The following is an 18,176-nucleotide window of genomic DNA, read 5'->3' on the forward strand; positions in this document are numbered from 1 at the left end:
ATTTGGCTGCTCTAATTTCTGCTTGTTGGAGAATATCTGTTGGATATCCTCTGTTTGAAAGGCGTGTTTTTAATTCTTCTACCTGAGTTTTATAATTTTCCTCATTATTGTTGATTTTACGTATTCTCACCATTTGACTATATGGAATACTGCGCTTCGTGTGATTCGGGTGGTCACTTTTAAAATGTAAAATGTTGTTCGTCGCTGTGCTTTTTCTGTGGACTTTCGTTAATATATTTTCATTTACAATTTCTATTTTTACATCTAGGAATTCCAATTCTTTTTTATTGAACACTGAAGTAAATTTCATGTTTTCTTTATTATTATTGTTCAGGAAAGTAACGAATTCGTTAAATTTAATTTCTTCGCCATCCCACACCATAAAAATATCGTCGGCAAATCTTAAAAAAAGCCGTATGTGCCGAAGGTATGGGTTCTGGGGTCCGGTGACGTACCTCTCCTCAAAAGATGCTAGAAACAGATCCTTACTTGTAAAGGATTCAGGAGATTTTCTCCTGGCCCTTAAAGACTTCCAATGGCAACCTACATTTGCTCTGGCATCAATAGATATTGTAAACCTTTACACTAGAATCCCACAACAAAAAGGCTTGGAGGCAGTCCATCAAATTCTAATGAATACAAATAAAGACACCAATTTTATTTCTTTTGTGCTGGATAGTCTGGAGTTCGTTTTATCACACAATGCTTTCAAGTTCATGGAGAGATGGTATCTGCAAAAAGTTGGTACCGCGATGGGTACTCCGGTCGCGTGCGTCTTCGCAAATCTGTTTCTAGCAGCTTTTGAGGAGAGGTACGTCACCGGACCCCAGAACCCATACCTTCGGCACATACGGCTTTTTTTAAGATTTGCCGACGATATTTTTATGGTGTGGGATGGCGAAGAAATTAAATTTAACGAATTTGTTACTTTCCTGAACAATAATAATAAAGAAAACATGAAATTTACTTCAGTGTTCAATAAAAAAGAATTGGAATTCCTAGATGTAAAAATAGAAATTGTAAATGAAAATATAGTAACGAAAGTCCACAGAAAAAGCACAGCGACGAACAACATTTTACATTTTAAAAGTGACCACCCGAATCACACGAAGCGCAGTATTCCATATAGTCAAATGGTGAGAATACGTAAAATCAACAATAATGAGGAAAATTATAAAACTCAGGTAGAAGAATTAAAAACACGCCTTTCAAACAGAGGATATCCAACAGATGTTCTCCAACAAGCAGAAATTAGAGCAGCCAAATTATCTCAAGTTCAGCTGTTAGAAAAGGGCAAAAAAAGAAAAAAAATTGGAAAAAGAAAAGATGCAAACGAATATCAAAATTAAAATCGCAGATTCACATTTACATTTAAACATAGCCCTTTAGATAGAGATATACAAACAGCAATACGAAAAAATTGGCATGTGCTGCAGAAAGACGTGGACTTTAGAAATCTCCCGGATACATGTCCTCTATTCTCATATAAAAGATCAATTAATATAGGAGACCTTGTTGTAAAAAATAAAGTATCACCACCAACAAATAATTGGTTAGCAAAAACCATACCGCAAGGTAACCACAGATGCGGCAATTGTAGCATATGTCATCTGCATAAAATTGAGAACCCCTTGCAAATAGGTATAATTGAGCATTTTGTGAAAGACTTCATAATCTGCAAGAGTAAATTTCTGGTTTACGTAATTTTCTGTCCGTGTCAACGGTTTTATATAGGTAAGACTATTAGACCTCTCACAGTCCGAATACGAGAGCATTATAACTCAATTCGGACAGGAAAGGGACGCGTGCGTTTTGTAGAACATATGGCAGAGACACATAATAGTGATCCAGATCAATTGCGGTTTGCAGGTTTGGAAATAGTTAAATGTTCACAAAACGGCGGTAATAATGACCGCCTACTGCTGCAGCGTGAAGCGAAATGGATCCTACAAACAAACGCACAGGGCCCAGGGGGTCTTAACGACAAACTTGACATGGCGGTGTTCTTATAAGACATTTGTAAATGTTCATTTTGTAATATACTTGTAAATGTTCATTCTGTAATAAGAGATCTCATTGTTTTTAACTTGCACAATTGCAATTAATAGAATCAGGTGAGTCAAAAAAAAAAAAAAAACCTTAAAAAGGAAATGACATCACCTGTTTTTAGCATGGACCCGTAGAAGCACCGTAGCGCGAAACGGCCGTCGTCCGGTCTCTCCTCACTCCCGCTCCCTCACAGATCACTGCGTATGCCGGTTCATACTATGCATAGTATGTTTTGCTGAATAAAGAGCACACTTGGAAGAAGCGCAAGGGTGAGTGCTGCATCATTTTTCTTCTCATTATATGGTCAACCCATCGATGACCCGCGATCACGTGACCGGTGTCACCGATGGGTTGATTTCCAGCGCAATTGCCGGAAATTGGCCGTTAAGGGGTTAAAACAAGGGAATTATAGAGAGCGTGAACAACTCATCTCCTGTGAACCTGTTTCTCCCTGCAGTGTCCAGGTAATTACCATATATACTCGAGTATAAGCCGAGATTTTCAGCCCATTTTTTAGGCTGAACGTGCCCCTCTTGGCTTATATTCGCTTTATTGTCCCAGGGGGTCGGCAGGGGAGGTGCGAGTGGCGTCTGTCACATACTCACATGCAGATGGTCTTCGGCAGCTTGTTCAGCGGTCAAGTGGTACTGCTCATTATAGTAATAAATATGGACACAACTCCATGCCCATAGGGGTGGAGCGCATATTCTTTGCTATAATGAGCTGTACCAATGACCGCTGAACACCGGAACAAGCGGGAGCAGGTGAGTATAACGGGAGAGGGTGAGCATTGCGATATTACCTGTCCCCGTTCCACCACCGGGCACCACTTCATCTTCCGCTTCCTCTGGCTGTGATATTCAGGTAAGAGGGCGTGATGACGTGATTAGTAGTGTGAACAGTCACTGCAGAGACCCAGAAGATGGAGCGGCACCCTGCGGTGGAACGGGAACAGGTGAATATCGCAAGTGCTGGGGGCCTGAGTGTTGAGAGGTGAGTATGCCAATTTTTTTTTAATCGCAGCAACAGCATATGGGGCATATTACTCTATGGAGCATCTTATGGGGCCATAATCAACCTTTATGCAGCATTGTATGGGGCAAATGTTTCTATGGAGCATCTTATGGGGCCATAATCAACCTTTATGCAGCACTGTATGGGGAAAATGTTTCTATGGAGCATCTTATGGGGCCATTATTAACCTTTGTGCTGCATTATATGGGGCATATTTTAATATGGAGCATCTTATGGGGCCCATCATAAACTTTATGGAGCATTATATGGGGCGTATTTTGTGTGGAGCATTTTATGGGGCCCATCATGAACTGTATGAAGCATATGGGGCTCCTGATTCAAAATGGATATTCAAAAACATTTAACCTACTGATGTCTCAATTAATTTTACTTTTATTGGTATCTATTTTTATTTTTGAAGTTTACCAGTAGCTGCTGCATTTCCCACCCTAGGCTTATACTCGAGTCATTAAGTTTTCCCAGTTTTTTGTGGCAAAATTAGGGGGGTCGGCTTATACTCGGGTCGGCTTATACTTGAGTATATATGGTAAACAGGAAAAATCTTTTTTCTAGGAACCTGATACCAAAAGGAGATCTGTTTACACAGAAGTAATTTTTGTTCTCATCAAAGCATCTTTCGTAGACTCTATGTCTTAAGGGTTCAGATAGGAATAGTTATGTTTGTATCGATCCGATATTTATGGGATATAGATTTTCGGTGTCGTTAAGAAAGTTAACTGAAATAGTGTCAAGGCAACTAGACATGAAATTGTAAAATCAATTGGAAATAGAATGCAGCAGGACTGATGGACCCTTCACCAAGGAAAGCAGACACTCCCAAAAGAATTGCACTCAAAAGACCCCACGAGACACAAAATGAGAATGTTTGGCAAGTGCCATGCTGTCAAGCACAAATTGGGTAGCCCAACTAGCATCACTCCACTCCCGAGCCCATTATATTGGAGCATTGTGGCTCTTTCCGGGTCATCGGGTGAAGCAAACCAAAGAGAATAGAAGGAACGCCAAGGGACCGTACAGCATATAACACGCCTGTGACAGGAATGATGCCATCAGGACTACCCGATCTATGTGTGAGAGAGCCCGGCACTTAATAACTCTTATTGTTTGGGTCTTGTGGGGTCTTTTCAATTAGATTTTTTGGGAGTGTCTGTTTTTCTTGGCAAAGGGTTTATCCACCATTTTTAGTGGTACAGTACCTTCTGTAAACAGATGATCAAGAAATACACCGCACTGGTATTATGACCCACAGACACTATAAGTGGAAAAAGAAAGAGCTATTTCATTGAGTACAAGAAATGAATTACAGTGGACTCCCAGGGCAAAAATCTCAGCCAACAGATGTACCAGGGAAATGCTAAGAAGCGCAAGTGTGGATCAGGTCAGTAACCATTAATTCCTGAGCTGGAAGGCCCGGTCTGTGAATGAGTTGCTGACAGGAGAGCAAAGGCTTTGGTTTGGCTCCGGACATATTTGAATATTTGAGTAAATGTTGATTTTTTTTTTGTTCATGAATACATTTAGACTGTTTTTCATGAAAAAATAAGACATTCCCAGAAAATAAGCCCTAACACATCTTTTGGAGCAAAAAATAGTAAAAGACCCTGTCCTACATATGGGGGAAATGCGGTAGTTACTATAGTAACTGACACCTCTATCATCGTGGACACTAAAGAAATGTTAATAAAATATCTACCTCCTTACCTTGACAAGCCAGAGATGGTATGTCACTCTCCATAAGGAGAAACGATACCCCTTAGACCCCAGTCCAGAGCCTCTCACCTAGCCAAATCAGTTCTCATGCTTCGCACTGAGGAGGGCCAACAGCCCGAAACACTGTGTCTGCGAATTGAGATATTGATTTGGCTTTTATCCTAAGTCATATTGCACGACTCATTAAAGGGTTGATTGTGACTTGTAGGATCGCTACTTCCAACAGGTGGCGCTTTAGAGTTTATGTCCTCTTTTTCTCAGAAGAGGCAATTTGCATATTATATTTCCCAGAGGAGCATTGCACGGCGAATAAGCCTCCTTACCTTGACAAGCCAGAGATGGTATGTCACTCTCCATAAGGAGAAATGATACTCCTTAGACCCTAATAAAATAGCGTCACATAGGGGGATTATGTGTTTTACTTTCCAAAAGGCAAATAGAAAATTATAGAAAGTCCCCATAGGCGGTGGGTAATATGCGGTGTTGGTGGGGTGTAAATACCACCAGTGTCAGGGGATGGGGGGCAGCCAATACCTCTTCCATCCCCAGGGTGCTGGTAGCCGACCATATCGGAGATAGGAGGTGCCAACGTTTGTAGCGAGGCAAAATCTGAAGGATTCATATGTAAAATATGAGGGACGATCTCAAGGGCTGAATATTATGGGAAAATGTGTTTATTTGTAAAGAAACATATGAGACATAGAACAATGGCAATCTTATAGAATATAACAATGAGGCTTCAGATGAGCAGCGAGTTTGGGGGGACAGGGGTCTCCCATTTCACGCTACTTCTGTTGGGAATTGTAATGGATAATGGGATAATTATGTTATAAACATACAACACAGAAAAAGAAAAACTTTACCCCTGTGATTACAAAACCGACACTAACACAACGTGATCGCAGATTTATTTTATTTTTTGTCTCTTGATTCTTGTGTTATAACATCCGTCACATATTACTCATGTCACTTCTACATCACAAATACTTCTCAGGTTACAGACATTTAAGATTATTAGTAACTAGATGGTGGCCCGATTCTAACGCATCAGGTATTCTAGAATATGTATGTATGTATATAGCAGCCACATAGTATATCTTACCAAAAAACACCCTAACCATAATGGGTGAAAGAGAGGCATAGGCGAATGCAATATATTTAAAACATAATATTTTATTAATAGACAAAAAACATTAAAAAACAAGACAAGACATTTCAAAAAGCAACTTATGGAACAAACACAAGGAAAAGAGAAAAAAATGGACGAAGCTGCATTACACTCTAGCACCTTCCGAATATATATTTATGGGAACCAGCCCTATAAATAAAAAATAAATAAATAAAGTGGCATGTGCACACAGCATCTATTGCTGAAAAACCGTATCTCTGTGTTAGTAGTAATATATTTGTTATTTTGTAGATAAACTTATGCAATCGTATATCAATTTTCTTGCTTTTACAATTAAATATCTAGATCACCTCATATTAAAATTGTTGCAGTTTATCAAAAAAACAGCAAAGTGTCAGCATGTTAACATCGCCTAAAAATAAGGGGATGAAAGTGCTGAGTGCAAGAGATCACAAAAAATATATTAACTAAGCAGTAGCAGCAAAAAAGTATATTTGTAAAAATTTATAAATATAAAAATTCATATACCCGCACCGCTTAAAATAAGCTCAAGGTGCCTAATGAAAACATCACAAAAATATAATGACACGCAGTAGTAGCAGAAATCCTGTTTGTAAAGGTTACAGTACTAATGAGACAAAGTGTCAATGCGCCTGCACTGCTTAAGGTAAGCGGAAAGTGTCTAGTGAAAAAAAAGTAACGAGCAGGTTTAATGATAAGCAATAGCAGCCGAAATCCTATTTTAACTCACGTCTATGTATGTCTTTCCTTGTGTGCCCATCGGTGACCCCGACAGCGCCGTTTCGCCTCGTGGCTCCTTCAAATAGGGGCATGGTCACATAGTATATAGCACAGGCCATGTAGTATATAGGAGCCATGTAGTATGTAGCAGACAAATACTACGTGGCCTGTGCTATATACTATGTGGCTGCTATATACATACATACATATTGTAGAATACCTGATGCGTTAATACAGGCCACGCAATATATAACAGTGGCCACGCAGTATATAACACGGCCCAAACAGTATATAACACAGCCCACGTACTATATAACACAGCCCACGCAGTATATAGCAGCCACGCAGTATATAACACAGGTGACGTAGTATATAACACAGGCCACGCAGTATATAACAGTGGCCACGTAATATATAGCACAGCCCACGCAGTACAAAACACAGGCCACATAGTATCTAACACTGGCCACGTAGTATATAGCAGCCACGTGGCATCTAACACAGCCCACGTAGTATATAGCAGCCACGCAGTATAAAACACAGCCCACATAGTATATAGCAGTGTGGGCACATATCCCTGTTAAAAAAAGTAATTAAAATAAAAAATAGTTATATACTCACCCGCCAGGATCCAGCGAAGCTCTGGCGATGCGCGCGGCTGCCGCCATCTTCCGTTCCCAAGATGCATTGCAAAATTACCCACATGACTTAGCGGTCTCGCGAGACCGCTAAGTCTTCTGGGTAATTTTGCAATGCATCTCTGGGAACGGAAGATGGCGGCAGCCGCGCGCGCCTGGGCAGACTACAAAGGGTGAGAATAGCAGGTTTTTTTTTTTAATTATTATTTTTAACATCTTTTTACTATTGATGCTGCATAGGCAGCATCAATAGTAAAAAGTTGGGGACACACAGGGTTAATAACAGTGATAACAGAGTGCGTTACCCGCGGCCCGTTACCGCTGGCATTAACCCTGTGTTAGCGGTGACTGGAGGGGAGTATGCGGGCGCCAGGCACTGACTGCAGGGGAGTAGGGGAGGGACTAATCGGACTGTGCCCATCGCTGATTGGTCACCGAAGCCATGACAGGCAGCTGGCAAGACCAATCAGCGACACGGGATTTCCGTTACGGAAGTTGCGGACAGAAAGACGGAAGTACCCCTTAGACAATTATATATATAGATTAGTAATAAGCTGTAATATCAGTGCTATAAAGATACAACAAATCCATGTCCAGTAATATTCTCAGGGCACAGGACACATCCCACCAACTGCCCACATCTTAGTGTTGGAGCTGGGGGGCGCCATCCTGTGATTGATGGATATATGTCAGACATTTTATTACCTCTGTAAGAAACACAACTTTATTGGGAATGTGAAATACCTATAAAGATGGCGCTTATCAGACTGCAGATCACTGCGGGTATGTGGGTGTAAGGGGACCTGCCATGTAATATAAGGCTAATAACGGGCAGATATGGGGCTAATGTATAGGCTAATAGCGTTCGTGAGAGGGTGAGAGATGCTCTCTCTGATGCTACGGCAATGCGGGAAATGGTATCAGACACGTTTTTGAGGGATTTTTATTGTGAACCACTAATCACATTTAAAAGATTATGAATTCACGTGAAATCATGAATTTCAGGAAATTGGACTCAAACTCGATCTTCTGACGATTGATCCGCTCATCTGTAATATATATGCATATATACCCCTTTCCCACATTAGACGTATAAGTACGTCCAAGGTCGTCTCCTCTACTTGTATGCTTCCGGCTCCGGCGATGAGCCTGCAACCTTTCTGGCACATGTCAGCTTATGTCATTAGCTGACATGTGCCCCTCACAGCCTTGGGTGGAATCACGATCCACCCACAGCTGTTAACATGTTAAATGCCGCTTTTAATATATCACAGTGGCATTTAACATGATCGCAACGGAAGTGCGTCAGAAACCCCATCCATCGGCTCTCGTGTCACATGACCTTGGGTCACCGATGGGTTGGTATGACAACCTGATGTCTGCAGGAGACTCCTGTGGTTGTTATTGTCTGATAGCTATGAGTGCCGCCCAGCGGTCGGCGCTCACATCTGATGAGCATTTTAGCTACACATACTGTAGCAGGGCTAAAGGCCTGCTATGTGTAGCACAAGCGATCAGAAGATCGCAGCTTCAAGTCTCCTTAGGGGACTATTGAGGCAAGTAAAAAGTAAAAAAAATGTTTTTTAAAAAATAAATAAAAAGTTTAAATCACCCCCCATTCTTCCCATTCAAAATAAAACAATTAAAAAAAAAAAATACGTCGAGTTCAGAATCGCCTGATCTATTAATATATAAAAATAATTAATCCAATCAGCAAATGACGTAACAAGAAAAAACCAAGACTCCAGAATTACTGTTTTTTTGTCACCGCAACATTGCATTAAAATACAATAATGGTATATTATCTACACCAAAATGGTATCAATAAAAACGTCAGCTCAACTCGCAAAAAATAAGCGCTCACCAAGCCCCAGATCACGAAAAATGACGACTTTTTTCTTTACAAACTTTGGATTTTTTTTCACTACTTAAATAGAAAAGACAGATCAAGAGAAAAAAATCTTGGACCCGCAGAAGCTCTGGAATAAGCGCAAAACGGCTGTTGTCCTCCTTCACTTCCCGCTCCCCCTGCTGTTCTAAGGATTGTCCCACCAGATGGAATAAATGACATTAGTTTTTTAAAAAAGCTATGGGGACAAAAATCCTATACATGCAGCATTGGACTGGAGCACTTTGGGCCCACCAGAGAAAATCATTCTTGGGGCCCACTATGTAGCTACATAGAAATAAATACAAGACCCTAATATTTATACCCTAATATCAGGGTATAAAAAGGCAGCACACATCTTAATGATATAGCAAGGGTTGGGGTAGCCCCCCCCTCATAGAAAATAATGCAGCCCTCATATAATAAAATTTAGCCCCCCTCATAGAATATAATATAGCCCCTTCATAGAGTATAATGCAGAACCTCCATAGAATACAATGCAGCCCTACAGTATTATGGCCGCCACGTACTCCCTCGCTCACTGATATATACCGTATTTTTCGGACCATAAGACGCACCTAGGTTTTAGAGGTGGAAATTAGGGAAAAAATTGAAGTAAAAAATGTGGTAAATTCTGTACTAATATCCCCCATCCTGGTAAATATATTTCCCCAATCCAGGTAGACATATCCCCCCTCATCACCATCCTGGTATGCATGGCACCCTCATCCCTATTCTGGTATGCATGGCCCCCTCATTCTTATCCTGGTATGACCCCCTCATCAACATCCTGCTATGCATGGCCCTCATCCTGGTATATATTGTCCCCTCATCCCTATCCTGGTATACATGGTTCCCTCATCCCTATCCTGGTATGCATGGCACCCTCATCCCCATTCTGGTATATATGGCCCCCTAATCCCCATCCTGCTATACATTGTCCCCTCATTCCCATCCTGGTATGAATGACCCCCTCATCCGTATTCTGGAATGCATGGCCCCTCATCCCTATCCTGGTATGCAAGGCCCCCTAATCCCCATCGTGGTATTCATGGCTCCCTCATCCCTATCCTGATATGCAAGGCCCCCTAATCCCCATCATGGTATTCATGGCTCCCTCATCCCTATCCTGGTATGCAAGGCCCCCTAATCCCCATTGTGGTATTCATGGCTCCCTCATCCCTATCCTGGTATGCAAGGCCCCCTAATCCCCATCGTGGTATTCATGGCTCCCTCATCCCTATCCTGGTATGCAAGGCCCCCTAATCCCCATCGTGGTATTCATGACCCCCTCATCCCTATCCTTGTATACATGGCACCCGATCCCTATCCTGGTATACATGGCCCCCTCATCCCTATCTTGGTATGCATGGCACCCTGATTCCTTTCCTGGTATATATGGCACCCTGATCCCTATCCTGGTATGCATGGCTCCTTCATCCCTTTCCTGGTATGCATGGCCCCCTCATCCATTTCCTGTTATGCATGGCCCCCTCATCCCCAGTCTGGCATGCATGGCCCCATCATACCTATCATGGTATGCATGGCCCCCTCATCCCTACCCTTGTATATACTGGATTGTCATCACTATCCTGGTATGTAAGGCCTCTCATCCCTATCCTGGTATACATGGCACTCTGATCCTCATCCTGGTTTGCATGGCTCCCTCATCTCTATCCTAGTATGCATGGCCCCCTCATCCGTATCCTGGTATGCATGGCCCCCTCATCCCTATCCTGATATGCATGGCCCCCATCCCTATCCTGGCATACATGGGCCCCTCATCCCTATCCTGGTATGCATGACCCCCATCCCTATCCTGGTATATATTGTCCCCTCATCCCTATCCTGGTATGCATAACGCACATCCTGGCATATATTGTCCCCTCATCCCTATCCTGGTATGCATGGCACCCTGATCCTTATCCTGGTATACATGGCCCCCTTATCCCTAACCTGGCATGCATGGTCCGCCCATCCTGGTATGCATGGCCCCCTCATTCCTATCCTGGTATGCATGGCCCCCTCATCCCTATTCTGATATGCATGGCCCCCTCATCCCTATTCTGGTATGCATGGGCCCCTCATCCCCATCCTGGTATGCATGGCCCTCTCATTCCTATCCTGGTATGCATGGCCCCCTCATCCCTTTCCTGGTATGCATGGGACCCTCATCCCCAGCCTGGTATGCATGGTCCTCTCATTCCTATCCTGGTATGCATGGCCCCCTTATCCCTATCCTGGTATGCAAGGCCCCCTCATCCCTTTCCTGGTATGCATGGGCCCCTCATCCCCAGCCTGGTATGCATGGCCCCATCATCCCTATCCTGGTATATATGGGATTGTCATCACTATCCTGGTATGTATGGCCCTCTCATCCCCATTCTGGTTTGCATGGCCCCCTCATCCCTTTCCTGGTATTCATGGCCCCCTCATTCCTATCCTGGTCTGCATGGTCCCCTCATCCCTTTCCTGGTATTCATGCCCCCCTCATCCCTATCCTGGTATGCATGGCCCTCTCATCCCTATCCTGGTATGCATGGCCCCCTTATTCCCCATTCTGGTATGCATGGTCACCTCATACGGCACATGGACGGCATGTTTACACGGACACAAAGACTTGTATTGGTCCTTGTCATCTGTGCTGCTGGGAAAACACGGACATGATTGCAGCACCATAGGTTAAAAAAGAACATGTGGCATCTGAGAAAAAACATGATACACGGTTGTGTGAAGGGGGCCGTATAGTCACATAATAGAAACCATTAGCAGATTTGACATCTTTTTCTACATCCTACCTCACAAATGGCAGAAAAGCGATTAAAAAAATGTCACCCCAAACTACTCTGCTAAATCCCCTCTGGCTCCTCGGCCGATGGTCCGGGGTCCCTGATGGTTATTATTCACTTTGCACCTATAATATAAGGTGCAGCCATAAGATGATTGTAGCCCAGTGCTAAGACTGGTGGAGAACCCTGGAGCCACAAGACCACTGCGGCCCAGTGCTGAGACTGGCAGAGACCCTCGGAGCCACAAGACCACTGCAGCCCAGTGCTAAAACTGGCAGAGACCCCCGGAGCCACAAGACCACTGCAGCCCAGTGCTAAGACTGGCAAAGACCCCTGAAGCCACAAGACCACTGCAGCCCAGTGCTAAGAATGGCAGAGACCCCCAGAGCATCAGTGCTGGAGCCACGGAGGATTTATCATTTCATGCTATTTTTACATTCTCAGAAAACCCCTGCAGACATTATCCACACACACCATTTTTGCTGCGGACCGATCTACAGTGCTGGCAGGAAATATTCTGCTTTTTCTGCAGCCTTTTCACTGGCAGTTTTGTTTCCCATTCATTTGACTAGGGAAACAAATGCTGAAAGACCACAGCAGCAGATTTATAAAAAAGTGTCTTCTGGCCGGTGTCCGCGTCTGTGTCTGGCCCCTGTCCATGTCTGGCCAATGTCTGTGTCTGGCCGGTGTCCGTGTCTGGCCTGTGTCTGGCTGGCGTCCGTGTCTGGCCGGCATCCGTGTCTGGCCGGTGTCCGTGTCTGGCACCTGTCCGTGTCTGGCTGGCATCCTTGTCTGTGTCTGGCCGGTGTCCGTGTCTGGCCAGTGTCTGTGTCTGGCCGGTGTCTGTGTCTGGCCAGCGTCCGTGTCTGGCCGGTGTCTGTCCGCATCCGTGTCTGGCCGGTGTCCGTGTCTGGCCAGTGTCTGTCCGCATCCGTGTCTGGCCCCTGTCTGGCCGGTGTCCATGTCTGGCCGGTGTCCGTGTCTCTCCTGTGTCTGGCCGGTGTCCGTGTCTGCCCGGTGTCTGTGTCTGGCCCCTGTCTGTGTCTGCCTGGTGTCCGTTTCATGTTGGTGTCCGTGACTGGCTGCTGTCCGTGACTGGCTGCTGTCCATATCTGGCCCGTGTCCGTGTCTGGCCGGTGTCCGTGTCTGGCCACTGTCCGTATCTGGCCGGTGTCCGTGTCTGGCCGGTGTCCGTGTCTGGTCGGTGTCCATGTCTGGCCGGTGTCCGTTTCTGGCTGCTGTCCATGTCTGGCCGCTGTCTGTATCTGGCCGGTGTCCGTTTCTGGCTGCTGTCCGTATCTGTCCGCTGTCCGTGTCTGGCCACTGTCCGTATCTGGCCGGTGTCCGTGTCTGGCTGGTGTACGTGTCTGGCCAGTGTTCGTGTCTGGCCGTTGTCTGTGTCTGTCCGGTGTCTGTGTCTGTCCGGTAAAAAGAAATGGGGTATGTGAACTTTTGATCAGGTCATTTGGATGTTTTGGGTTGTCATTATGATTTATAAAAAGAAAACACAATAGTCTGACAATAAGTGGCTTCACCCAATCACTAACCATGAGTGGAGAAAAAGTTTTGGTATTATCATTCATATTCATATTCAAACCAAATATCCAAGCCCTTTCCACTTCCTGCTGACTTCAACTCAAAAATAGTTCACGAATCCGTTCATTCCTCAACCAAGAATCTGCAAAAACCCTAGTCCATGCCCTCATCATCTCTTGCCTTGACTACTGCAACCTCCTGCTCTGTGGCCTCCCCTCGAACACTCTCGCACCCCTCCAATCTATTCTAAACTCTGCTGCCCGACTAATCCACCTGTCCCCCCGCTATTCCCCGGCCTCTCCCCTTTGTCAATCCCTTGACTGGCTCCCCATTGCCCAGAGACTCCAGTACAAAACCCTAACCATGACATACAAAGCCATCCACAACCTGTCTCCTCCATACATCTGTGACCTCGTTTCCTGGTACTTACCTACACGCAACCTCCGATCCTCACAAGATCTCCTTCTCTACTCCCCTCTTATCTCCTCTTCCCACAATCGTATACAAGATTTCTCTCGCGTATCACCTTCTCTGGAACCCTCTACCACAACACATCAGACTCTCGCCTACCATCGAAATCTTCAAAAAGAACCTGAAGACCCACCTCTTCCGACAAGCCTACAACCTGCAGTAACCACCGATCGACCAAACCGCTGCATGACCAGCTCTATCCTCACCTACTGTATTCTCACCCATCCCTTGTAGATTGTGAGCCTTCGCGGGCAGGGTCCTCTCTCCTCCTGTACCAGTTATGACTTGTATTGTTTAAGATTATTGTACTTGTTTTTATTATGTATACCCCTCCTCATATGTAAAGCGCCATGGAATAAATGGCGCTATAACAATAAATAATAATAATAATATTCTCTGAGAAGAGGCCAAGAAAGAAAAAATTCTGACTGGGTATGTAAACTTTTGAGCACAAGTATATATTTATATATTTGCACTCCGCAGATATACACAATCATACTATATACTGTATATATGTACACATATACTTTATACACACACTGTATACTGTACATGTACACACAGATACACATATATATGTATGCTTACCAGGTCCTGCTGATTCACTTGTGCAGATCCCAGGACAGTAGTTTATGAGCAGCCATGATTAGTAGGAGGGGACACAGAGAGGGCTGCAGACATCTTGCTGACCCCCGCGCCATCTAAACTGTGCTGTGAGACGGCCCCTCCCCCTCACTCTCACCTTCTAACTGTACATTGCCGGCTATTAAAGTGAAATGAATATTCACTGCTCTCCACGCCCATGAGCTCATTTCTCTTTAGCAGCGGGCACAAGCTTTAGCCAGCAGCCGGCTCCTGCCTCCTGTCACCCGCTGCTCCTCCGCTGCTGCTGGTGCTGGGCAGACCCCCCTGACAAGCCCCATAGCATCTGTGTGGTGTGCCATTATTAGTGACACACCACTGGCTGTGGCCCCTGAGGCAGCAGGGGCCCTTAGCAGCTGCCGACCCTGTATGCCAGCAGATGTCAGGGCCTGGGCCCACTGGAGAATGTCCCGGTGGGCCAGTCCGACCTGGTATACATGTTTGGTATCTGCATGCTCATAATGACCTGGAGAATCATCAATGGCAGGTCAGTTTTAGCATTTGGTGAACAGATTAAAAAAAAATAAAAAACAATTGTGGAACTACACTTTTTTTTTTTGCAATTTCGCCGCAGTTTCATTTTTTCCCATTTTTCAGTACATTATATGGCAAAACCAATGGGGTCAATCAAAAGTGCAACTCGTCCCGCAAAACACAAGCCCTCACACGGCCATACTGATGGAAAATAACAAAGTTATGGGAGCAAAAAACAGAAACACCCAAGGTGGTGAAGGGGTTAATTGATGTGATCTACTGGGTCACTTTATTATTATGGCGGAATTACAATTTGTTTTTCACCATTTCACTTCACTTGGGATTATTTTTTTCTCCCATTTTTCAGTAGTAACATGAAGGGAGACTTCCATTATTACTTTTCAGCCTGCAACAATCAGTCCTTCATGGGAAAATAATGTTTTATGATTTTTGGAAAGGAAAAATGAAGGAAACTGGAAAAATGTCCCAGTCTCCAAGGGGTTAAGAGGTGTGAAATAGAGGAGATCCCAGGAATATACATTACACAGCAGTAGGGCGAGTGTCTCCTGTGTCTCCTCGCTCTCTGCTCAGGTCATTAGGATGGTCACCGAAGGCTCTTTCCAACCTGGAGGGGATGGAGCTGAGGAAACCTTGTTGGAAATCCGGTGTCAGAAACACATAAATGATCGGATTCAGGCAACTGTTGAGACAAGCCAGGCTGGTAGTAATAGCGTTTACTATATGGTATGTTATGTTATACCAATAATAGATTATTATGTAATCTCCATAATAGGATATTATGTAATCTCTATAATACAAGTCTATTAGTGGCCAGATGTAATACGGAAACCAGCAGATGAAGAAACACGATATAACAGCGGTGATGATCCTGGAGGATCTCTGAGATCTCTGGGATCTCTTACTTTTTCTAAGTTTGTAGAAAATGGTGACATAAGAGGTGACGATGATGAGAAACGGGATTACACACATTATAACTAATCTGATCCACTGAGTGGTCTCATGTAACTGTGGGTTATAAGGAGATGTATAATAATAATATACACACCATTCACGTAGCTCACCTACATGGTATCTATACACGTAATATACAGCACCGGCCACAGTGAAGCTCAGCCCCCAGATGATCGCTGCAGTGACTCTCACCAGATTATGAGATCTATGGACTTTGGCCCAGAAAGGCCACATGACGGACACCCAGCGGTCAGTACTCATGGCCGTCAGGAGGAGAACACTGGCGCTCATGTTCACATTAAACAAAACAATGTTCACTATACAATATGCAAAATGTGTCTGGGGTGAGGAAAATGCAGCCCAGTCAGCAATTCTCAGGGGGAGAGATGAGCAGCACAGGAAGTCCGCGATGGCCAGGTGGAGGAACCACACGGCACTGATTGTGTTCTTCATCCTGAATCCGGCAATCCAGATGACTAATCCATTACCGATAATCCCGAGAGCAAAAACAATGCTGAATAATGTCATGGACGTCTTCTGTAGAATCTTATTATAATAAAAATAATAAGAATATCTTTCGTCGTATCCGTCAGGTGACCTGAGGAGACAGAACAGGGCAGACATTTGGGGAATGAAGAGTTTATAGTTCCATCAGTTTCCCCCTTGTACCTGGAGGACGGGGCTCACATCACAGTGGGGTCACACTGTAGGAAGGTAAAAAGGCTAATCTGTAATACATATGGCCGTACATCCAGACACCTCCCAGGTAAAGGGACGGACCATGCACATTCTGGCCACGCACCTGACCACGCCCATTTCCCTTTTCTCCCCCAGGCAGGAGGAGTTGTCAGAGGGGCCCTGGCAGTGAGGGACATTCAGCAGACGTCTGAGACTGCCGGGGGTAGACCCAAATCCAGGACTATCCGCTGTATTCGGGACAAGTGGGACTAGAGATGGATCCCGGTGTAACTGGCCAGATTATACCCCCCGCCCAGAATATACCCGGGGTTACAGTGGCCTAATCCAGATTATACCCCCCTCCCAGAATATACCCGGGGTTACAGTGGCCTAGGCCAGATTATACCCCTGACCAGAATATACCCGGGGTTACAGTGGCCTAGGCCAGATTATACCCCCCTGCCCAGAATATACCCGGGGTTACAGGGGCCTAGGCCAGATTATACCCCCCGCCCAGAATATACCCGGGTTTACAGTGGCCTAGGCCAGATTATACCCCCCGCCCAGAATATACCCATGGTTACAGTGGCCTAGGCCAGATTACCTGCCGCCCAGAATATACCCAGGGTAACAGTGGCCTAGGCCAGATTATACCCCCCGCCCAGAATATACCCGGGGGTTACAGTGGCCTAGGCCAGACTATACCCCCCGCCCAGAATATACCCAGGGTTACAGTGGCCTAGGCCAGATGATTATACCCACCGCCCAGAATATACCCAGAGTTACACTGGCCTAGGCCAGATTATACCCCCCACCCAGAATATTCCCAGGGTTACAGTGGCCTAGGCCAGATTATACCCCCGCCCAGAATATACCCAGGGTTACAGTGGCCTAGGCCAGATTCCCTCTCCCCCGCCCAGAAAAAAATAATCCACAGGTCCCAACTAGAGATGAGCAGGACGCACAGATGACGTCCTGCAGGACCTGGGGGATCAAAAGCCGCTCCGGGGACACTGGAAGGTAAGACATTCGTGGCCTCCTGTCCAGCCGCCAGGTACCACAAAAAAGCACAAAGTGGAAAAAATAAAACATAACTTTTAATACACAAAAGTAGATAAAAACAAGTCACCCAAGTGAACACTTAATACGGGGCCAAGTCACCACCATATATAATGGACATTGAAAGATGACAGGCCCTACACGGGATTAAAAGTTTCCAGCAATATATGCAGAATCAATCTGGGATAAGGTACCCAAAGGAGCTGTTCAACAATATATAAAACAGCAACTGACCCTATGCAACCAGACGCATATAGACACAATAGACAGTAATCAGCATGTACTGTAAAATATGCTTACTGTACTAATAAACAAACAGGAACGGTCTCACCAATTCCATAAGGCAGGCATCAGAGCATCGGATT

At 44.8% G+C, this 18,176-nt stretch overlaps 1 protein-coding gene across 1 annotated transcript; it reads right to left on the minus strand.

Annotated features, from left to right (window-relative positions):
- Window positions 1-15,406: 15,406 nt before the first annotated feature.
- On the minus strand, window positions 15,407-17,781 carry LOC138667870 (formyl peptide receptor-related sequence 1-like). Its single transcript, XM_069755952.1, has 4 exons — window positions 17,718-17,781; window positions 16,877-17,000; window positions 15,904-16,672; window positions 15,407-15,855 (listed from the first exon to the last, which is right to left on the minus strand). The coding sequence occupies exons 1-4, from the start codon at window positions 17,779-17,781 to the stop codon at window positions 15,643-15,645; spliced, it is 1,170 nt and encodes a 389-aa protein (XP_069612053.1). The 3' UTR covers window positions 15,407-15,642.
- Between the last annotated feature and the right edge of the window lie 395 nt (window positions 17,782-18,176).

Source organism: Ranitomeya imitator, chromosome 2 (genome assembly GCF_032444005.1).
Source record: "Ranitomeya imitator isolate aRanImi1 chromosome 2, aRanImi1.pri, whole genome shotgun sequence".
Classification (NCBI taxonomy): domain Eukaryota; kingdom Metazoa; phylum Chordata; class Amphibia; order Anura; family Dendrobatidae; genus Ranitomeya; species Ranitomeya imitator.